Genomic DNA, 16,545 nt, shown 5'->3' on the forward strand with positions numbered 1-16,545 from the left:
ACCTCCATGCAATGGGAAATTAAAGGTTAGAGATTAGTCTATGGCAAGCTAAACAAACTATATATCAATACTGAAGAAATAAAATGAATAACACTCTTCCAATATTTTCCTGAATTAATACCAAGTCTATTACCATATCTGTGACCTTTACAGAACCTTTAAATATCTACTCCCAGGTGCAACAAAATGGTATCTGTTTTTAAGATTTGACCTTTATCACAAACTATCATTATTGGAATAATTACTCTTACGACCAGGCAAATGAGTTCAGTATTTCTGGGAGATAAAGGTTATTACCATGAAATCCCCAAAGTTTGCATTTCATAATGAAAAGATTATTGCTTTTCACATTTCTCTTCACTGTTGTAAGATCATGGACAAGCAGATGCAGAAAAGTCAGATAAATGTTATTGAACAATGATGTGACGTGCATTGCTTTTTGTTTTGCATTTTAAAACAATTATCATCAAGTTTTACTTCCAGAGGCAAAAGAAAAATCACACGTAACTCATAAGCATCAGAGGTTCTGCAGATATTGGAAATCTTGAGTAACACACACAAAATGCCGGAGGAACTCAGCAGATCAGGCAGCATCTATAAAGAGGAATAAACATATGACATTTCAGACAGACCCTTCATCAGGACTGGAAAAGAAGCGGAAGAAGTCAGAATAAGAAAGTGGGGGGGGGAAAGGAGTGCAAGCAGGCAGGTGAAATGTTAAACGAGGTGAGGGTCAAGGTAAGTGTGTTGTGGAGGGGGGGTGAAAAGCATAGAAGTTGGAAAGTTATGTTAAACCAGATGAGAGGGGAAAGTGGTGTGTGGAAGGTGGGGGTGAAGTATAGAAGCTGGAAGATAATAGGTGGAAGAGCTAAAGGGCTGAAGAAGGAATCTGATATGAGAGGACAATGGATCATGGGAGCAAAAGAAGGAGGAGGGGCATCAGAGGGAAGTTACGGACAGATAAGGAAAAGTGGTAAGAGGGGAGCCTGAATAGGGATTGGAAAAAGAGAAAAGGGAGAGGAAAAAAATGACTGGACGTTAGAGAACATAGAACATAGAATAGTACAGCACAGTACAGGCCCTTCGGCCCACAATGTTGTGCCAACCCTCAAACCCTGCCTCCCATATAAGCTCCCACCTTAGATTCCTCCATATACTTGTCTAGTAGTCTCTTAAATTTCACTAGTGTATCTGCCTCCACCACTGACTCAGGCAGTGCATTCCATGCACCAACCACTCTCTGAGTAAAAAACCTTCCTCTAATATCCCCCTTGAACTTCCCACCCCTTACCTTAAAGCCATGTCCTCTTCTATTGAGCAGTGGTGCCTTGGGGAAGAGGCGCTGGCTATCCACTCTATCTATTCCTCTTATTATCTTTTACACCTCTATCATGTCTCCTGTCATCCTCCTTCTCTCCAAAGAGTAAAGCCCTAGCTCCCCTAATCTCTGATCATAATACATACTTTCTAAACCAGGCAGCATCCTGGTAAATCTCCTCTGTACCCTTTCCAATACTTCCACATCCTTCCTATAGTGAGGTGACCAGAAATGGACACAGTACTCCAAGTGTGGCCTAACCAGCGTTTTATAGAGCTGCATCATTACATCGTGACTCTTAAACTCTCTCCCCCGACTTATGAAAGCTAACACCCCATAAGCTTTCTTAACTACCCTATCCACCTGTGAGGCAACTTTCAGGGATCTGTGGACATGTACCCCGAGATCCCTCTGCTCCTCCACACTACCAAGTATCCTGCCATTTACTTTGTACTCTGCCTTGGAGTTTGTCCTTCCAAAGTGTACCACCTCACACTTCTCCGGGTTGAACTCCATCTGCCACTTCTCAGCCCACTTCTGCATCCTATCAATGTCTCTCTGCAATCTTTGACAATCCTCTGCACTATCTACAACACCACCAACCTTTGTGTCGTCTGCAAACTTGCCAACCCACCCTTCTACCCCCACATCCAGGTCATTAATAAAAATCACAAAAAGTAGAGGTCCCAGAACAGATCCTTGTGGGACACCACTAGTCACAATCCTCCAATCTGAATGTACTCCCTCCACCACCACCCTCTGCCTTCTGCAGGCAAGCCAATTCTGAATCCACCTGGCCAAACTTCCCTGGATCCTATGCCTTCTAACTTTCTGAATAAGCCTACCATGTGGAACCTTGTCAAATGCCTTACTAAAATCCATATAGATCACATCCACTGCACTACCCTCATCTATATGCCTGGACACCTCCTCAAAGAACTCTAACAGGCTTGTCAGACACGATCTGCCCTTCACAAAGCCATACTGACTGTCCCTGATCAGACCATGATTCTCTAAATGCCCAGAGATCCTATCTTTAAGAATCTTTTCCAACAGCTTTCCCACCACAGACGTAAGGCTCACTGGTCTATAATTACCCGGACTATCCCTACTAACTTTTTTGAACAAGGGGACAACATTCGCCTCCCTCCAATCTGCCGGTACCATTCCCGTGGACAACGAGGACATAAAGATCCTAGCCAGAGGCTCAGCAATCTCTTCTCTTACCTCGTGGAGCAGCCTGGGGAATATTCCCAGTAATTGATGATCACACCATCAAATGGGAGGCTACCTAGATGGAATATAAGGTGGTCCTCCTCCAACCTGAGAGTGGCCTCATCGTGGCAGTAGAGAAGACAATGGGCACATGTCAGAAAGGTAATAAAAAGTCAAATTGAAATGAATGGCCACTAGGAAATACAGCCCTTTGTGGAAGACGGAGTGAAGGTGTTCGACGAAGTGGACCCACCATCTATGTCTGATCTCGTTGATGTAGAGGCCATATTGTACTGAATACAATAGAAGACCCTGACAGACTCGCAGGTGAAGTGTCACCTCACCTAGAAGGACTATCTGGGGACCTGAATGTTGGAGAGCGAGGAGGTGTAGGGGAAAGTGTAGCACTTGTCCTGCTTAGAGGGGTAAGTGCAGGATGGAGATCAGTAGACAAGGAAATCATATAGAGAATGGTCCCTGTGCAAAGCGGAGAGTGGGGAGGGGAATGATATGTTTAGTAATAGCGTGTCTTTTTAGATGATGGAAGTTAATGAAGAAAATCATAGGTATCTCCTGCTTTATGGGGGGAGTTCCATTGCGAGAAAATGGTCCACATGGTCCAGATTGAAATTTTCCATAATCTGAAGCCATGCCATTTTTACATGCATCAGGGAATGCAAGTTGAAGATAAATATTGATTTCCGTTTTTCATATCCTCTGGTTTGATCGAGGCACGACTGAGCACACTCGTGCATGTCAGTGAGTTAGACTGGTGGGAAGAATTTAAAAAGAGAGCAATTTTTCTTCAGCAGTTTGATCAAGTCATGACTGAGCAGGCACATGGACACCAGAGAGTTAGAACAACGGGAAGAATTTAAAAGGCATACAGCTTTATAGAGCGGGAAAAAGAGTAGAGGGAGTCAGAGTAGGAGTGCTTTGGACCAACGGAGCTTCAGTGATAACACGTGGAGGTGAGGCAAGTTACCTGTGAAGAATAGGAATAGGAAGTATGTCTGTGAGGCCAGTGTTCTGGACGGGGTGTCGGATGTGGGATATCTGGGAGACTCCCATGGGTGTCGGATGTGGGATGTCTGGGAGACTCCCAGCCTCCAGGAGGGCCATATCTGCGCCAGCTGCATCAAACTGCAGCTCTTTAGGGACCAGGTTAGGGAACTAGAGATGCAGCTCGATAACCTTCGTCTGGTCAGGGAAAGTGAGGAGGTGATAAACAGGAGCTATAGGCAAGTAGTCACACCGAGACTTCGGGGGGGCAGAAAAGTGGGTCACAGTCAGGAGAAGGAAGAGCAAAAGTCAGATACTAGAGAGTACCCCTGTGGCTACCCCCTTAATAAATATCTCTGTTTGAGTACTGTTGGGGGGTGGGGTCGACCTACCTGGGGGAATCAAAAGTGGCCGTGTCTCTGGCACAGAGTCTGGCTCTGTGGCTCAGAAGGGTAGGGAAAGGAAGAGGATGGCAGTAGTGATAGGAGATTCTATAGTTAGGGGGTCAGACAGGTGATTCTGTGGATGCAGGAAAGAAACACAGATGATAGTTTGCCTCCCAGGTGCCAGAGTCCAGGATGTTTCTGATCGCATCCACGATATCCTGAAGTGAGAAGGTGAACAGCCAGAGGTCGTGGTACATATTGGTATCAACAACATAGGTAGGAAAAGGGAGGAGGTCCTGAAAACAGACTACAGGGAGTTAGGAAAGAAGCTGAGAAGCAGGACCACAGGGATAGTAATCTCAGGATTACTGCCTGTGCCATACGACAGTAAGTATAGGAATAGAGTGAGGTGGAGGATAAATATGTGGCTGAGGGATTGGAAAAGGGGCATGGATTCAGATTTCTGGATCATTGGGACTTCTTTAGGGGCAGACATGACCTGTACAATAAAGGTGGGTTGCACTTGAGTCTGAGGGGGACCAATATCCTGACAGGGAGGTTTGCTAAGGTTGTTGGGGAGAATTTAAACTAGAATTGCTGGGGTGTGGGATCTGAACTGAAGAGACAGAGGAAGGGGCAGTTGGCTTACAAATAGAGGAAGCTTAGAGACAGTGCGAGAGGGAGACTGGGCAGATGATAGAGAAGTGATGCGCTCAGACTGATGGTTTGAGATGTGTCTATTTCAATGCAAGGAGTATCATACACAATGCGAATGAACTTAGAGCGTGGATCAGTACTTGGAGCTATGATGTTGTGCCCATTACAGAGTCTTGGATGGCTCAATGGCAGGAATGGTTACTTAGAGTGCCAGGCTTTAGATGTTTCAGAAAGGACAGGAAGGGAGGCAAAAGAATTGGGAGCATGGCACTGTTGATCAGGGATAGTGTCACGGCTGCAGAAAAGGAGGAAGTCATGGAGGGATTGTCTATGGAGTCTCTGTGGGTGGAAGTTAGAAACAGGAAGGGGTCAATAACTCTGCTGGGTGTTTTATCTAGACCACCCAATAGTAACAGAAACAACAAGGAATAGATAGGGAGACAGATTCTGGAATGGTGCAATAATAATGGGATTGTCGTGATGGGAGATTTTAATTTCCCCAATACTGTATTGATTGGCATCTCCCTAGAGCAAGAGGTTTAGATGGGGTAGCATTGTTAAGTGTGTTCAGGAAGGCTTCTTGACACAATATGTAGATAAGCCTACAAGAGCAGATGCTGTACTTGATCTGGTATTGGGAAATGGAGCTAGTCAGGTGTCAGATCTCTCAGTGGGAGAGCATTTTGGAGATAGTGATCACAATTCTGTTTCCTTTACCATGGCATTGAAGAGGGATAGGAACAGACAAATAAGGAAAGTGTCTAAATGGAGTAAAGGGAAATATGAAGTTATCAGGCAGGAACTTGGAAGCTTAAATAGGGAACAGATGTTCTCAGGGAAATGTACATTAGAAATGTGGCAAATGTTCGGGGGTATTTGTGCTGCATTCTGCATAAGTATGTTCCAATGAGACAGGGAAAGGACGGTAGAGTACAGCAACCATGCTATATAAAGGCTTTTGTAAATTTAGTCAAGAAGAAAAGAAGAGCTCACGAAAGGTTCAAAAAACTAGGTAATGATAGAGATCTAGAAAATTAAAAGGCTAGCAGGAAGGAGCTTAAGAATGACATTAGAAGAGCCAGAAGAGGCCATGAGAAGGCTTTGGTAAGCAGGATTAAGGAAAACCCCAAAGCATTCTACAAGTACGTGAAGAGCAAGAGGCTAAGATGTGAGAGAATAGGACCAATCAAGTGTGACAATGGAAAAGAGTGTATGGAACCGGAGGAGGTAGCGGAGGTACTTAATGAATACTTTGCTTCAGTATTTACTACTGAAGAGGACCTTGGCGATTGTAGGGATGACTTACAGCAGACTGGGAATATCTGTTCCCAATTTATACTTCCAAGTTCCTTCCTGCCAAGTTAAGTGAACTCGTCCTTTTCTCCTTGGAGCGGCGGAGGATGAGAGGTGACCTGATAGAGGTGTATAAGATGATGGGAGGCATTGATCATGTGGATAGTCAGAGGCTTTTCCCCAGGGCTGAAATGGCTAACACAAGAGGACACAGTTTTAAGTTGCTTGGAAGTCGGTACAGAGGAGATGTCAGGGGTATGTATTTTACGCAGAGTGGTAAGTGTGTGGAATGGGCTTCCGCCAACAGCGGTAGAAGCAGATACTATAGGGTCTTTTAAGAGACTCTTGGGTAGGTAGATGGAGCTGAGAAAAATAGAGGGCTATGGGTAACCCTAGGTAATTTCTAAAGTAAGTACGTGTTTGGCACAGCATTGTGGGCTGAAGGGCCTGTATTGTGCTGTCGGTTTTCTATGTTTCTATATAATTTTCATGAGCGTGAATTTTACTTTATACCTCAAGTTTGGCAGTAATTTGTGTAAGAGTGAAGTTCCATCACCTCTACGACCTCACCTCAATACTGAACTGATTCCACAACCTGTGATCTCAATTTCAAGGTCTCCATCACTTAAGTTCTGAGTATCATTTATTTATTGATTGATTGATTATTCTTTCTTTCTTTTTTATTTGCACTGTTTGACTTCTTCTGCACATTGATTGTCAGTGTTTGTTAGTATGGTATCTTTTCATTGTATTGCTTAGTTCTACCTTGACTGGTTCTGGAATTCCTGGCCATTTAGAACACCTAATCTCTAGCTATTTTGTCTATTTCTATAGATTTTGGTCAATTTCTGTGAGATTCTTTCAGTCTTCTAAAATACAGAGAACATATGTCTAATTGACTTGATTTTGCCTCATAAGTTTGTCCTGCACCAGCCTTGGAATCTGTCTCATCAACTTCTCCAGAGCAGAAAGATATTTTCTCAAATACTGAGATCAAAACTTCACATGATACTCAAGGTGTACCCTCAGCAAAGCTCTTTATTTGCAACATGACATTCCTGCTCCTACATGCTTACTTTAAATGGGCACCTACCAACAGTTGTGGACTTTATCCTAAACATACTCTGGGATTGAAAAATATTCACAAATGGTTTGGAAGGAACTTACTATTGGCTGAGTTATGTAGTTTCTACTGAATGGTTTAGTTTCATTTTTTTAAAAATCTGATTGAACCATAGCAGTTTTATGCTTAATTCCTGAGAGAACTGTTGACTATCATCCACTTGTTGCTGGACATATCACAGACTCCACAAAGGTGGTCAAATCTAAAGGTCCAAGATGAGCTTAAGGTCAGATGCTGCTGTGGCTGACCCTCTGCTCTATAAGTGGCCTTACCGTTGAGCTAATAACTGGCATAAGCCCTCACTCACATAACAAGGTCACAGACACCACAAAAAGGTAAAGAAAGGTTTGCTTGTTTTCTTTCATTTTTCTGAATTTCTAGCATTTTTAATTTGTTTATTTTCCTACTTTTTATATATTTAAAATCAACTTCAATAGTTTTAACAAACAAGAGAAAATCTGCAGACGCTGGAAATCAAAGTAATGCACCACAAAACGCTGGAGGAATTCAGCACGCCAGGTAGCATCTATGGAAAAGAGTAAACAGTCGACATTTCAGGCTGAAACCCTTCATCAGTCCCGATCAAGGGGCTTGGCCTGAAATATTGCCTGTTACTTGATTCCATAGCTGCTGCCTGGCCCACTGAGTTGAACAGTTTTAATTTTCTTTTTGATTCTTAGATTATGAGAACACTCAGTCCTCTTTTATTGTCATTTAGAAATGCATACATGCATTAAGAAATGATACAATGGCTCTTAGAACCATTATGATGAGTGCCAAAAGACTTTGATGGCATTGAGTTCTCAACGGCCATTGGACAGGGTCTTAGCATCCAAAATGTGGATATTCATACCCTGAAACTCCTTGCTGACTGCGAAACTCTCAGGAGCTGAGGACCAACTCAAGGGGTACAGTAGATCTAGAAAGGATCAGTTCAGATGGACAGGTGCCATGGGTGAAGAGTTTAGATAGTAGACAGAATCTAGGGCAACCTACCTATTCAGTCAGACTAATAAATCACTTTCATCTGACAAAGAACAGTAATTGACCTGCATAGTAGAGATCTTGGGGACTGACTTCTCAAACTCAATTACAGGATCTACCTAAGGCAACATGAAAATGACATACTGTTCAATAAGTTTTGATGATGTGATCTGCATTTACATTTGTAAATATTGCACAGAGCATGTCCTTTGCCTTAAAGTAATTAGCATAACATAGTAGCCCTAAATAATAGAATCAATGGCTTAAATCTCCCTTGCAGGCAAAATTATCATGTCCCCTCATATATAGTTGACATAAAATGACAAGCAAATAAAATGGCTGGCTGTTTTTCTGCTTGACAGTCATATGAAATAGGAATAATAAAATGTAGGTTGAGTACAAAATGATGTAATGTAAAGTCTGTAATACTTCGAGGTTTAGGAATGAGAATTGGACTATAAAATGGAAATGTTGCAATAAGACAACAGAGAGCCCACTGAATTTGACTCATAAATATGAGTATTGCTTCATTTTAGAGTGTGTCTGCATTGATGCGTGTGTGTAGGGATAGAAAATCATCACGGATGCTGGAAAGTCATGCTCAGAGGCAGTGAAATTACATTGAGAGCTGGGAGAAACAGCACGAATGCAAATGCACTGTGCTGTGAAAAGAAATGTGAAATAGAAATGTCATATGATGTAAAGGAATAATTGTAAATGGTGAAGTTTGTAAAAATCAAAAACTGTAAACCAGAGAGATGTTTTGTAGATTGCTTCTTATATGTGAGCTAGCTTAATGGAATTCTCAGCTCATAAGGCAAATATTCCAAGTCAATGGCCTCCTCTACTGCCACGATAAAGCAGCACTAAAATTGGTGAAGCAATACCTTGTAAGTTAACACATTTCATGACACATGCCGGTGATAATAAACCTGATTCTGATTCTGATATTTCGTCTGAATAGCTTCCAACACAAAGGCAAGACCATTGATTTCTCTAACTTCTGATAGTTTCTCTACCCTTTCTTCCTTCTCTCTTTTTTCATTACCCATTCTGTCTCCCATCTTACCCATTCTCTTCTTATCACCTGCTCATCACCTCCCTTGGTTCCCCTCCTTCTTCCTTTTCTCCCGTGGCCCACTGACCTCTTCTACAGGCTTCCTTCTTCTTCAGCAATTTACCTCTTCTAGCTTCTTACTTCCTGCCCCTCTCCCGACCACTATCCTTCTGCAAGCTCGTAATCTTTCCCTTCCACCCACACCCCTCTTCATCTTATTTTGTCTTCTTCGTCCTTCCTTTCAAGCTCTGATGAAGCGTCTTGGCCTGAAAAGGCAAATGCTTACTACTTTCCATAGATGCTGCTTGATCTGCTTAGTTCCTTCAGCCCATTGCAGTACACTTTGCTCCCACATGACTGCATGACCAAACCTACAAGCAGTCACATTTTCAAGTTTGCCACTGACATGGCAGTGGTGGGGTTCATCAACAATAACAATGAGACTGTTTGCAGAGAGGAGATGGAAGAGCTCAAGGCCTGGTGCCAGACAAAGAACCTCTTCTTCAGCATTCAGGAGAATTTGCACCCCTCACACCCTTCTTTACATCAGCGGCACGGCAGTGGAATTTATGAACAGTTTCGAACTCCTGGGAGTGCATATCTCACACAACCTCTCATGGTCCCAGAACACATTCTGCACATTCAGGAAGGCTCACTAGAGCCTCTCTTTTCTGAAGAGGATGAAGAGAACTGGATCACGTCATTCTACAGGTGAACATTAGAGAGCACCTTAACAAGCTGCATCATTGCATGGTACGAAAACTGCACTCTGGCAGACAGGAAAGCTCTACAATGGGTAGTTAATACTGTCCAATGCATAAACACCAGCCTATAGTCCATCAAGGACACATATACAGAAACACGCTGGAGAAGGGCCAGTTACATCATAAAGAACCCACCCACCCTGTGCATGGACTATTTGTCTCACTGCCATCAGATGCGGAGTAACAATTATTTTGTTCCCCTTTGCACTTGTGTACTGGAAATGGCATTAAACAACCTTGAATCTTGAATCTGGTATGTTGCTCTGGATTTCCAGCATTTAGCAGAACCTGTTGTGTTCAAGATCCTCCGAATCTTTTCCAACTATCAGTAGGTGTCACACAGTCCCAAACAAGGAAATTGAAGGCTCCCTCTATTATCTTCAGTGATAAATTGGATCAAAATTATTTTCATTGGATTGGAAGTGACTTGGAAAGAGTGGGACCAGGAAGGAAGGAGAGGGATACAATCCCAAGCAAAGACATTGGAAAGGGTGTCTGGATGCAGAGAAGCAATGATGAACCTGGCCACTCTGTCTGGCATTGGATTCACATATGCACGACTTAAAACATGCCTTTATTTTGAAATCTGCGATCTGCAGCAGTTATTGTAAAGTGGCCCATCAGTTTCAGATTTCCATTACAATACACATGGTTCTTTTCCTCTTACACTTAAGAAAAATGGGAGACAAAGGAGTTATCTGAGCACAGTGCAGGAAATGGATGCTGCTCAGCAAATTCTGAGATGTAATGTTTCCACTCTGAAATTTTCTGAAATAAAATGCTAATCAGTTGTAAATAGTTAAAGTCTAGTTATAAAACATATGTGCATAAAACATTACCTCATCAATAAATTGAAAGAACTTTTATCCCCTTTCACATCATCAGTTTTGTTACCAGTTCACAGCCGATGAGTTACTTTTAAAGTGCAGAAATTGTTGGCATGTCCCATCCAATCTACTGCATGTATAACAGAACCCCACAAGTAGTCTTTAGATAAATGACTAGATAATTGTTTAATGATGATGGTTGAACGATCAGTGTTGTCCAGGACATCAGGAAACCACACTACTCTTTTTCAAACAGTGCTGAAGGATATGAGAAGGTCCATTTGAGAAGGTAAGCAGTTTTTCAGCAGATCAATGAAACAGAGATACAACCTGCCCAACAGCGCAACGTAATTTCAATATTCTATTATCGTGTCATCTTAATTTACATAGCAGCTGTAGATTTCCATTTGGGCCCAAGCATGCATCTTCTCATGCGGTGTTCTATACTACGCTTTGTTTATTATATTTGGAGAAGATGATGAAGTTCATCACAACCTCATATGCAAAAATCAATATATCAATGTGACATGTAATCATGAAGAAGGTATTCCACTGGCTCTACTTCTTTAGGAGTTTGAGGAGATCTGGTATATCGCCAAAGACTCTTACAACTATATGGTGGAGAACATTCTGACTGATTGCATCGTGTCCTGGAATGGAGGGTCTATTGTACAGGATTGCAAGAGGCTGCAGAGAGTTGTAGACACAGCCAGCTTCATCATGGACACACTTCATTCCCACTATTGAGAACACCTTTAAGGAACAGTGTCTCAAGTAGGCAGTATTCATCACTAAGAAGACTTAGATATCCAGAATATGCCCTCTTCTCGTTAATGCCATCAGGGAGACGTACAGTAGCCTGAAGGTGATTCAGAAGCAGCTTCATCCACTCCACCATCAGATTTCTGAACAGTCCATGAACCCTTGAACACAACCTCATTCTTCCTTTTTTTGCACTATTTACTTTTTTTTTATAATTTATAGTAATTGTATGTCTTTGCACTGTAATGCTGCGCCAAACAGCAAACTTAACGCCATATAGGTCAGTGATAGTAAATCTGATTCTGATTCTGATATATCTAGGTCATCAATTAGTCCAGCTTCCAATCGATATTCATGTCAAAAAAAACTATTTAAAGAAAATCAATTTGGATATAAAGGGTACCTTAACTCAAAAATTCAGAAAAAGAAAATAAGAATTCCATTGGTATGTGTCAAATTGTTTCTCACATAAGATTTCCATGTTTTTTACTTCACTAGATGAGAGAAAGTATGATTGTTTTTGCTGGAATCAAAGAAGGTCAAGAAGAGATTTTGACAAAGATCTGCGAAAACTGATTTGCAGAGCACGGGTGGGGATGGAGATAGGAAACTGAGCAATGGCAGGGGCACAACTTTCCATAATGCATTGATTGCTGTTTTCCCACACTGCTTTCTGTCATCTCCAGAGTGCTGTTTGCGTGAAGTTTGCATGTTCTTCCTGTGACCATTTTCCTCCAACAATTTCAAATCGTGCAAGTTGATAGGCAATCTGGCCGTTGAAATTTTCCCTGGTGTGCGGATATTGGTGGAATCGGGGGGCAGTTTGTGGGAATGTTGGGAGAGTAGATTACAGGAAAAGGTTGTGGAAAGTGGCATTGCTCTGTGAGCTGGAATAGACTCTTCAGCTAAGGTAACTTCCCTCATGTTGTAAGAAAATAATTTGTGATATTGAATGTACACGCATTTTCACTGTTGCAGGTAAATGATAAAGCAATTATATTGAAAGAGTATGGATACGTAAGTTGAGAGGACGTGGTATAAATTTGAAGCTGCTCTCAAGAAAACAAAACTGAAACAAGTTAACATTCATATGCTTTTAATATTGTAATGAAGGTACCTTGATGCATTTTAATAAGCAGTGTCTGATGAGGTCGACTGAATGAAGTGATAAGCTAAAAAAGTTACTGGTACTTAAAATAGAGAGCACAGCTATTAATATTATTTGCAAGCTAAAACTGAGGTGGAAGATCTGCCAGAATCTTGTGGAAAAGTGGAGCGAACTTGGTCATTTCCTGCCGATGCAAATTGTAGTAAATTGCTCATCTTCTCTTTTACGTCATGTGTTCTGTAAGGGAACAATATTTTTATTTGTATGTTTGTTGGACATGTTATACATTACTTTTATGTGCATATATCTCTCTACAGGCTGGCAAGAATTGTTCTACAAATCAAGACAATAACCCTCCTACTGAATAGGAAAACATCTGAAATGTGTTCATCTCCAAAGGTATAATTTGTCACAACTCATGCAGAAAACAAAGCTCTAGGAAAACAGCAATGACTTTGAAGAATTGATTGCTCTTTTTGCTGAGTATTGAGAGTTGGCAATGTGGTGGTAAATGACTTTGTGAATGAAAGTACCTGCTTTTTGGTAAACATTACAGATGTTTACATTTGGTTGCCCATGGATTTGATTAGCTAAACTTTCTCTGTCTTCTTTCCCATTCTAATAAGACTATGTGACCTGAAACCTTAACTTTATTTCTCTTTCCACAGATGTATCCTGAGTTGCTGTGAGCTTCCAGCATGTTTTTAATTTCAATTTTCTCACATTTTCTACATTTTATTCTCCAACAACCTGAATTATATTGCACTATTTTATGCTTTACAAAACAATTAAAGTGGTTGAAGCTGGCAAATGAAAGATCACAAACTATCCTTAACAGGATATTTTGATATTTTGTGTCCTGCTAAATAATGATCCCAAGGTCACAAACTTGGCAAAATCCATTTTGTGCATCCTGAATTTTCTCCAAAATATATGATTGTGATTTTCCAATAATCAGATATTCAGCAGGATGAAGAGGTACAATATTTTGGAAAAGGAGCAGGTACATCATACTGGAATCAATAAACAACTGTGTGCTTTATACTGATACTCGGCATCAACAACTGCATTAAGTGATTTTGTGAAGAAAGAATCATTTTCCTCTTTCTATTTGATCAATATGAAAAATTCTAGTTACACAATTTATATTTCCAGTTTTTCTTAAACATGAACATGGAATGGGTAGCCACCTGGCAACTTAACTGCAAGCAGTACTCATTTTTACTTTAAAATGAGAACTCGCTCAGAGAGTTACTCTGCGCAGCCACCTCTGTCTGTAACTTATCAATATATTTAATCACCATGGATCAACATTGTAAACATCTCCCTTTGTGTTATCTCAAGAAGATTAAAATAGATTATTTATCTCTTCGTAACTATATATGAGGGATTATAGAAACATAGAAACATAGAAAATAGGTGCAGGAGTAGGCCATTCGGCCCTTCGAGCCTGCACCGCCATTTATTATGATCATGGCTGATCATCCAACTCAGAACCCCGCCCCAGCCTTCCCTCCATACCCCCTGATCCCCGTAGCCACAAGGGCCATTTCTAACTCCCTCTTAAATATAGCCAATGAACTGGCCTCAACTGTTTCCTGTGGCAGAGAATTCCACAGATTCACCACTCTCTGTGTGAAGAAGTTTTTCCTAATCTTGGTCCTAAAAGGCTTCCCCTTTATCCTCAAACTGTGACCCCTAAGGTAGAAGGAGATGAGTTACTAACTTCAAACTTTCTGCATAATCACTCAAAGAGTTGAACTGTAATGAGAGCTGTATAACTCATCTCCTGCTACCTTAGGCCACGAACTTATCAATTACCCCTGCTGTGGACCACTTTCTGGAGGTCCAAGATGTCAACTTCTACAAAGAAGGGATCCATATGCTCCATGACCACTGGAATAAGTGTGTAAATGTAGGAGGGGACTAGGTTGAAAAATAAATGTAAACAACAGGAATTCTGCAGATGCTGGAAATTCAAGCAACACACATCAAAGTTGCTGGTGAACGCAGCAGGCCAAGCAGCATCTATAGGAAGAGGCGCAGTCAACGTTTCAGGCCGAGACCCTTCATCAGGACTAACTGAAGGAAGAGTGAGTAAGGGATTTGAAAGCTGGAGGGGGAGGGGGAGATCCAAAATGATAGGAGAAGACAGGAGGGGGAGGGATGGAGCCGAGAGCTGGACAGGTGATAGGCAGAAGGGGATACGAGAGGATCATGGGACAGGAGGTCCGGGAAGAAAGACGGGGGGGGGTGACCCAGAGGATGGGCAAGAGGTATATTCAGAGGGACAGAGGGAGAAAAAGGAGAGTGAGAGAAAGAATGTGTGCATAAAAAAAAGTAACAGATGGGGTACGAGGGGGAGGTGGGGCCTAGCGGAAGTTAGAGAAGTCAATGTTCATGCCATCAGGTTGGAGGCTACCCATACGGAATATAAGGTGTTGTTCCTCCAACCTGAGTGTGGCTTCATCTTTACAGTAGAGGAGGCCGTGGATAGACATGTCAGAATGGGAATGGGATGTGAAATTAAAATGTGTGGCCACTGGGAGATCCTGCTTTCTCTGGCGGACAGAGCGTAGATGTTCAGCGAAGCGGTCTCCCAGTCTGCGTCGGGTCTCACCAATATATAAAAGGCCACATCGGGAGCACCGGACGCAGTATATCACCCCAGTCGACTCACAGGTGAAGTGATGCCTCACCTGGAAGGACTGTTTGGGGCCCTGAATGGTGGTAAGGGAGGAAGTGTAAGGGCATGTGTAGCACTTGTTCCGCTTACACGGATAAGTACCAGGAGGGAGATCAGTGGGGTGGGATGGGGGGGACGAATGGACAAGGGAGTTGTGTAGGGAGCGATCCCTGCGGAATGCAGAGAGAGGGGGGGAGGGAAAGATATGCTTAGTGGTGGGATCCCGTTGGAGGTGGCGGAAGTTACGGAGAATAATATGTTGGACCCGGAGGCTGGTGGGGTGGTAGGTGAGGACCAGGGGAACCCTATTCCTAGTGGGGTGGTGGGAGGATGGAGTGAGAGCAGATGTACGTGAAATGGGGGAGATGCGTTTAAGAGCAGAGTTGATAGTGGAGGAAGGGAAGCCCCTTTCTTTAAAAAATGAAGACATCTCCCTCGTCCTAGAATGAAAAGCCTCATCCTGAGAGCAGATGCGGCGGAGACGGAGGAATTGCGAGAAGGGGATGGCGTTTTTGCAAGAGACAGGGTGAGAAGAGGAATAGTCCAGATAGCTGTGAGAGTCAGTAGGCTTATAGTAGACATCAGTGGATAAGCTGTCTCCAGAGACAGAGACAGAAAGATCTAGAAAGGGGAGGGAGGTGTCGGAAATGGACCAGGTAAACTTGAGGGCAGGGTGAAAGTTGGAGGCAAAGTTAATAAAGTCAACGAGTTCTGCATGCGTGCAGGAAGCAGCGCCAATGCAGTCGTCGATGTAGCGAAGGAAAAGTGGGGGACAGATACCAGAATAGGCACGGAACATAGATTGTTCCACAAACCCAACAAAAAGGCAGGCATAGCTAGGACCCATACGGGTGCCCATAGCTACACCTTTAGTTTGGAGGAAATGGGAGGAGCAAAAGGAGAAATTATTAAGAGTAAGGACTAATTCTGCTAGACGGAGCAGAGTGGCGGTAGAGGGGAACTGATTAGGTCTGGAATCCAAAAAGAAGCGTAGAGCTTTGAGACCTTCCTGATGGGGGATGGAAGTATATAGGGACTGGACATCCATGGTGAAAATAAAGCGGTGGGGGCCAGGGAACTTAAAATCATCGAAAAGTTTAAGAGCGTGAGAAGTGTCACGAACATAGGTCGGAAGGGATTGAACAAGGGGTGATTTTTTTAAAGAAAGGGGCTTCCCTTCCTCCACTATCAACTCTGCTCTTAAACGCATCTCCCCCATTTCACGTACATCTGCTCTCACTCCATCCTCCCACCACCCCACTAGGAATAGGGTTCCCCTGGTCCTCACCTACCACCCCACCAGCCTCCGGGTCCAACATATTATTCTCCGTAACTTCCGCCACCTCCAACGGGATCCCACCAC

The 16,545-nt window shown here is 42.6% G+C and overlaps 1 protein-coding gene across 2 annotated transcripts in view; it reads left to right on the top strand.

The window, feature by feature from the left end:
• The window catches only part of luzp2 (leucine zipper protein 2), a 427,971-nt gene that overhangs the window by 384,907 nt on the left and 26,519 nt on the right, over positions 1–16,545 (top strand). For both annotated transcript variants that reach the window (XM_063061752.1, XM_063061753.1), the window contains one exon: positions 12,814–12,895. In XM_063061752.1, coding sequence (XP_062917822.1) covers positions 12,814–12,864 — 51 coding nt within the window. In that variant the 3' untranslated portion in view covers positions 12,865–12,895. The remainder of the gene's footprint in view (positions 1–12,813; positions 12,896–16,545) is intronic.

Source organism: Mobula hypostoma, chromosome 11 (genome assembly GCF_963921235.1).
Source record: "Mobula hypostoma chromosome 11, sMobHyp1.1, whole genome shotgun sequence".
Classification (NCBI taxonomy): domain Eukaryota; kingdom Metazoa; phylum Chordata; class Chondrichthyes; order Myliobatiformes; family Myliobatidae; genus Mobula; species Mobula hypostoma.